This window comes from Arachis ipaensis, chromosome B05 (genome assembly GCF_000816755.2).
Source record: "Arachis ipaensis cultivar K30076 chromosome B05, Araip1.1, whole genome shotgun sequence".
Classification (NCBI taxonomy): Eukaryota; Viridiplantae; Streptophyta; class Magnoliopsida; order Fabales; family Fabaceae; genus Arachis; species Arachis ipaensis.
In genome coordinates this window covers 272113-279332 of record NC_029789.2, presented here as the reverse complement: position 1 = coordinate 279332, position 7220 = coordinate 272113, and the positions used below count along the sequence as shown (strand labels likewise).

The window sequence follows — 7220 nt, the reverse complement described above, 5'->3', positions numbered from 1 at the left end:
GGCATTTTAGGCAATTGTTTCTGGAGCAATTGGTGGTTTCCTGGATGTGGCATTCAACTTTAATACCCAGGCTTATTTAGATGACAATCTTCTTGGTTAGTCATTGTCTAGTTGCAGCAACCATGACCATATCATTTATTTTTCTGTGAACTGGTACTGAGATTCACTTTTTTGTTGCAGCACAGTTCTTTAAGATTGGGTGGAAAATGGTCATGCATGGTGATGATACATGGCTAAAGTTGTTTCCTAGTTTTTTTGCGAGACATGATGGAGTTGGCAGTTTTTTTGTAAGTATTCCATGACATGTAAGCATAAAGACATGATTTGATTCCCCATAACGGGCCAGCACTCTTGTGTCCATCAGAAACACTTTAGGCCTTTTACTTTAAAAGAGTTCTGTTTTACCTCTTAGCTCCATTGGTGGACTGCATTAGTAAATTCTTACTTGTAGGGTACATGGTAGTGTTTGTTTACATAGTAGGTTCTTTCATTGGTCATAAGTTAATATAAGAATATTATTAATCCATTATTTTGCTTGGATTTCGTAATTCTTGTTGCCGCAGGTTAAAGATACTGTGCAAGTAGACCAAAATGTGTCTCGACATCTTGGTGAAGAGCTTAGCAGAGATGATTGGAACATTCTGGTTAGTAATTGTAACCACTTCATAATTTGGTCTTACCTAATGTTGTTGAATTGTGTTTTATTTTTCACCTGGCAAACTTGTACACCTCTTTCTGGTTAAAAAATTCTTCTCGACACCACCCCTGCCCCCCGAAATCTAGAGAAGCCATATGCTTTACTATTATTTCCTTATTTGCATTTCTTTTCCCGTCAATGGGGTAGCAGTTGTTTTCCTATGAACATTGGTTTTGGGTACCTTGTGCATATTTTTGAGTCTCTGATATGTGTTCATTGCCAACTGTGCAATTTTTATAGCATTTCGTGTGTGGTTTGGCATGTTTCTAAGTCCCTTCATTCATTCTGGAAGCTTGTTTCTATTCCCTTACTTATTTTTTAGTAAACTATTGAAATGGCAATAGTAATTTCAAATATACTTTCAGTATTTATTGAACTTTTTACAGTGGGGTTTTTGAAGATTATTAAAACATAAAGACAGTTTTTATTTTTATTTTTTTTTGGACTTTGATTGCATAGACATTTTCCCTTCATTTCCTTAAGCTATAATCGCTTATTATTAGCCCTGTTTATGGATCTCTTCTTGGAAATCTTGAATTTTCCATGTCAACTTTGCTGTTTATTGTTTTCTAACTTGTGTCAATTGCCAAGTATTATAACCAAAGTTGGACTTAAGGCATACTCTGATTAGTACTTCTTTTTATTAAATATGAGTTGATTCAATTCTACTTCTAAGTTAAAAGTATTTGATACCATTCTACTTTTTATATTTACTTCATACTCTATCTCACAGTTTGCTGGTTATCAACAATTTCTTTGATTTACTGATTTTAAAAGGCAGATATTAAATACCTAGCTCTAAATTGTTGGTTTAGTGAAAGTTTGAGACCTATTTTGTTCTATAAGGATTCTCTATAATTGTATAATGTGATTTTGCATTTTTCTTCGATATTTCTTATTTAGCTGTTCTAAATGACATGATGCTTTAATTTTTAATTTTATATGCGCATTTTACTGAGTTTGTTTTAGATTCTTCATTATCTAGGCTTGGATCATGTTGGACATATCGGTGGCCGCAGCAGGTATTGCCGCCAATTCATTCTATGCTCTATTAGCATAACCTCATTCAGTTTCTAAGCATCTTGGAATTACTTTTTCAGTGTGTTAATGGTTCCAAAACTTTCTGAAATGGATGACGTGGTGAAGATGATTCATACGAAGACCTCTCAAACTCTAGGAAAAGAGCAGGGACAGACACTTCTGGTTTGTCACTATTTTGCAGTTACTCTTTTAATTGTGGATTACAGAATTTGGGCTCATTTGTAAGGCTTTTAGCTTTCTAAATGCTGTAGCACAAATCAAATTAAAAATGGTTTTTAATAGGTACAAGAACAACAATTGCATTTGGTAAAATAATTTTTTAAAATAAAAAAAAAAAAACTATAATAGGCATAAATATATGGATAAATTTGGATATTTATTAATATATGAGGTTATATTAGACATTTTAATTTTGATAAGCACACGCAAACTTTGAAAAACACCTCTTTTAGGTGCTTTCAAAAGCACTCCAGACTTTTAAAAGCCGCAAATACAAGCACGTGATCTTTTTTATTTAATACACAAAACGAGATGGTTGTCCTTTTGAAAAGCACAAGCATCTCCCCAAAAAACTTTACTGAACCAAATCTTCATATGACCTGTGTACACCTAGCAGTGGGCTTGGAGCTAGCATGTGTAATTAGTATGAAGACAGGACTTATCCCGTTGGATTTTATCTATTTAAGCTTTTAAAGGAGTTATTTCATCATTTGATCCATATAGCCAACTCCATCTAATAGGATTAGGCTTTGTTGTTGTTGATGTAAGCTTTTAAAGGAGTAAAACGCTGGCTTGAGTTATGCTACAAGCATGCTTTAAGAACTAATTTAATTTACTGATAAATGGCCCTTGTCTTCGGTGTGAAAATTCTATGGTAATTTCGGGAAGACATTTGTATTCTGTTTTTGTACGTTTTGGTATCAATTGAATCTAGAATATTTTGGTTGACATTACTTTGCAGTTTGCATTATAGAACTTAAATGTATTAATCATTGCTTATTATAGATATGAAGTCCATTCATAAATAAAAATTTAATTAATGTCTGCTGGAAATTCTTACACAGGTTGTTGTCAGTGACCATGGAATGACTGAGACTGGTAATCATGGTGGTTCCACATATGAGGAGACAGACTCACTAGCTCTATTTATTGGCCTGAAAAACCATGCCTCTTACCATGCATTATCCAATCATGACACAGTATCTCAGGTAATGAAACTATACTTCTTGCTTATATGCTTTACCCTTGAGCTCTAACAGATATTGATAGTTTTCTTTCCTTCTCCTTGACTTGAATGTGCTGATGAAACCAATCCAAGCCATGAATGAATCTCTTCTATAGGCCAACTTCATGAATTATAACCCTTCCTATTAAAACATAATTTGTTATTTAACTACTATTCTTGTTGGCTTGTTTCCCATCTTTGAACCTAAACCACTACTACACCACTGTATCACTGACAATATAGTGAATAATCATTTAAGTTAACTAATCATCCTGTTAGGAAGTTGAATATATGAAATTCGTTATATTATTGTGCTGCAGGTTGATATTGCACCTACACTTGCTTTACTTTTTGGTGTGCCAATACCTAAAAACAATATTGGCGTTTTAATCTCCCAAATGATGGACTCTCTGACAGGTTAGTTCTGTTTATCCCTCTATAGCTGTCTGTCTGTTCATCACACACTGATAGGATGGTGGTAGAGAATTTTTTTGCCATCTGCCTTCATTGTCTATTCAAGCATAATATGTTTCATAACAGCAAAACTATCAATATTTATCGTTTTGTGTTTTCTCTTTTTGCTTCTCGGTGAACTAGATGAACAAAAGTTGAGGGCACTGCAGTTGAACTCATGGCAGTTATTCAGATTACTTCAAGCACAGTTGCCTGGTTTGTCTTGCAGAAATTTTCCCTGTGATGTCTTTGTTTCCGATGATGGACCCTCAGTTGGTGAATGCAAAGGTACTGACGAGAAATTGTTTTGTTGCTTGTATTTAAACGCCGCCACTCTTCATGATGCTTGGAAGGCTAAAGCAGCCACCGGGTATGCTGCAATTTTAATGTACCAAGTTTTTAATAAGATCCAGAACAAATATTTATTAACTATGTTTCTTAAAAAATATTCCATTTGTAATTTATCTTTTAGGTCTAGTCATGGAGAAGGCTACAGTGGCATTACTGCAGCATATAATGAGTTTTTGAGCAGAGCTCATGAGTGGCTATCGCGCAAAGCAACTGATGTACGCATAACCTTCTGATTTGAAACTTCTTGACCTTGATAAGCTGAAATAATGTTTTATATATAGCTAGTATTAAGGGATGCCATCATGTTGTATGATTTATGCCTTAGTGCTTCTCTAAAGTTTTCTTTCACTTTCTGTTCTCTATACGATATAATTTGTGCAGAAACCAGTGAGTTTACTTGTTCTTGGACTTTCTGCTTTGATCACATCATCCTTAATACTGCTGAGACTTGTATTCATCATCCACAAAGAAGTTCCTGCTGGGGGAATACAAGATGCTGGCAATAATATGAAGCAATGGAATTTGGATGAGGTTTTCATCTTGTTTAGCATCATCATCGTTGCAATGAGTATGGAATCGAGTTCCATGGTTGAAGAAGAGCATTATATTTGGCATTTTCTAACTGCTACCGTTATTTTGTTATTTCTTCGGAAATCAATAGCATCATTGAAACTTAATAAATCACATGATCATCTCAATTCAATAAAGGGACAAAATATATCAGGATGCTACCAAATGAGTTCATTATTGCTTATTCTTTTTTGTGGAAGAATTTTGAGGGGCTGGCATCAAGGTGGTGTGAATTGGACTTACCTTCCTGACATTTCAAAGTGGCTTGAACAGGCTGGCAATCATTATATAACAATGATTCGTCTAGCATCATGTGTCATGATAATCATTTTAGCTGCACTTGTATTGTACTTCATGCAGTCCAAAATGAAAGTTGTAATGGTGACTGGGTTGAGCTTGTTGGTGTCGGGGTTTTTGATATTGCAACATTTCTTGAAACATCCAGAACTCTCTGCAATAGACAACAAGGACACCACCTTATCGATACAAATATTTGATGCCATTCATGGAACCATCTCGGTTATAGTTGCATTGATTTTGCCATGGACTATGCCCATTAAGACTCCTGAAATGTCCTCGAGATGGAACTCCTATGTATGTGCTTCTGCTCCTGTTGAGACTCAGAGCATGGCAACAAATTTAGCGTTAAAAGATTGCTTGTACGTGGTGGGGTGCATGTACGTAACTTCCTGGTGTCTTCTGCAGTTGTTACTCCAACATCCCATGAATGCAATGCCGGTTTTCTTACTCTATGTTCAAGTTGTGGCCAGCATGCAAACTTTTTCTTCACGGCTACATCATAATCAGTGGGTTGAGGTTAGTTACAGGTTTTATGAATTAGTATTGGCTTTTAGGGTTAATATTTTGATGGTAGATTGAAGTTGGGCTCTAGAGTGCAGTGCTGTCATTGAAAATAATTACGCCGGATTATATAATCACGAGGTGAAGTTTTTGTGGAATATATGTCAAATATTGAGCTATCAATGTTCTCATCTTTGACTTGACTTTGTGCTAAGATTGAATGTTTGTAAAATATGAATTAGCTTTAGTTGATAACTTGATGTTTCAGAAAATAGATATGCATTTTTTATTTTAATTTTGCACAGTGAGATTTGAATGGGTTTGAAAATCGAAATCCAGTACTGATACTGTGCATTTCTTAGATTGCATTGCTGTACAGCATGGGAATGGCAGGACATTTTGCTCTTGGAAACAGCAACACGCTAGCTACCATTGATGTTGCCGGAGCTTTTATTGTGAAGTTTCCTCATCTTTTGTACTACTTTTCAAAGAGTGCATGATTTCCTGCACTGCATTTAATACACTAATGCTCCATGTGATATCCATTTTCTCATCAAGGTATTACTATTAATTTGCAGGGAATTTCAAGTCACTCAACCTTCCTTTCAGGTGTTCAAATGTTCTTGATTACTTATGCATCCCCAATGCTGTTCCTTCTTAGTATGGTTATGTACATCTCCATCAAGATGTCAATAAATCTTACAGTTACCAAGGAGGGAAATTCCGGAGAAATTCTCAAGAATCTTCTTGTATTTCCTTGTCTAGTTCCTCTGAGCATAAATTCTGTTCTCTTGACTTCATACACTATTGTCTTGCTGATGATGAGGAACCATTTATTTATATGGAGTGTCTTTTCTCCCAAGTGAGTATTCATTGAATCCTTGATGAATGGTTGAAATTTGAAACAGAGAGTATCGTTTCATAATTTGTTCCCTGATTTTTAACCATGAGTAATAACAAGGGATAATTTTGAGGTGGTAGTGGATGATGGGTTTATTTTGTGAATTGGTTTAAACTGGTTCACCAAATTTCAAACTGGTCTAAACTGGTGCTACATTGGCAATTGATATCCACATCAGCACTTTGTTAACGGTATTGAATAGACTGGTGGCAACAGAAGATCCAGCCTGATTCACTGTTAAAAATCTAAGAGACCAAATTGAGTAGTCAGTGAAAACTCAGGGACCAAAATTTTTAACATATCATTTTCTGATATTATGTTTATCTTATATTTCATTTAACTTTTGAAACTTATAGCATTAATTTGTGTTGTAGGTACCTTTATGTTTGTGCTGCAACGGCCTGTGTGTATATTGGGGTCTTCATTGTAGCTGCAACAGTGAGTCATACATATGTGGTGCTTTTTCATCTGAGAAAGAGCTTCCGCATAACTAGCAAGGAAAATGGTACGCGCGATTAGTATTGAACTGTAGAAAAGCAATTTTGACTCTTCTAACTGGATTAAGTAGTAGGTAAATATTGATTTATTTATTTATGTATTCTATTTTACATTTCCGCCTTCTGTTTTGGCTTTTGGGGGGACTTGGGTGACAAGGGACGGACATACTCTATTAGTCTCTGTTTTCATAACGGAATTGATTGAAATTTGTATGAAGGAATTGAAAACGGAAGATATGTTTTGTTTTTTATTTTTTATTTTTGAAAAAAGAAGTTAAATTTCTTTTTCGAATGTTCGTAAGACAACAAAAAGACATTTATTAATGACGGTCGAAAGTTGAGATGGAGAAACGAAACAAAATATTTGTATTCATTAACCATTTTCTTTTTTGGATAAGAAAAATAGAAATGCCGTTCAAGAGGATTACGGGAGAACAAAAGTGATAGGCTAAAAACTAAAAACAGTGAAAGGCTAGAAACGATTATTATGGGTGTTTACGAAGAGTAAGAGTAGTTACCAATGAGAGAGATTTTAGGAATGAATATATGAAATTAAGTCAGTAATTAAATCTGATTTACAAGTTAATTAACTAAACTTAGAAAGTGGATATATGAAATTAATATAATTGATTTTTAGATTATAAAGACTGATTAATATATAAGAATTATTGGCTAAATAGTATT

General features: G+C 34.5%; 1 protein-coding gene across 2 annotated transcripts in view; it reads left to right on the top strand.

The window, feature by feature from the left end:
- Positions 1-6787, top strand: part of LOC107642270 (GPI ethanolamine phosphate transferase 2) — a 9070-nt gene extending 2283 nt beyond the window's left edge. The window contains exons 6-18 of one of the 2 annotated variants that reach the window (XM_021122708.1): positions 11-95; positions 181-287; positions 564-644; positions 1667-1719; positions 1798-1900; positions 2803-2946; positions 3284-3380; positions 3561-3786; positions 3889-3982; positions 4149-5153; positions 5501-5593; positions 5717-5887; positions 6414-6787. In XM_021122708.1, the coding sequence (XP_020978367.1) occupies positions 11-95; positions 181-287; positions 564-644; positions 1667-1719; positions 1798-1900; positions 2803-2946; positions 3284-3380; positions 3561-3786; positions 3889-3982; positions 4149-5153; positions 5501-5593; positions 5717-5887; positions 6414-6533 (2379 nt within the window). In that variant the 3' untranslated portion in view covers positions 6534-6787. Of the gene's footprint in view, positions 1-10; positions 96-180; positions 288-563; positions 645-1666; positions 1720-1797; positions 1901-2802; positions 2947-3283; positions 3381-3560; positions 3787-3888; positions 3983-4148; positions 5154-5500; positions 5594-5716; positions 6001-6413 lie in introns of both variants that reach the window. The other variant, XM_016345565.2, reaches the window with a different exon arrangement.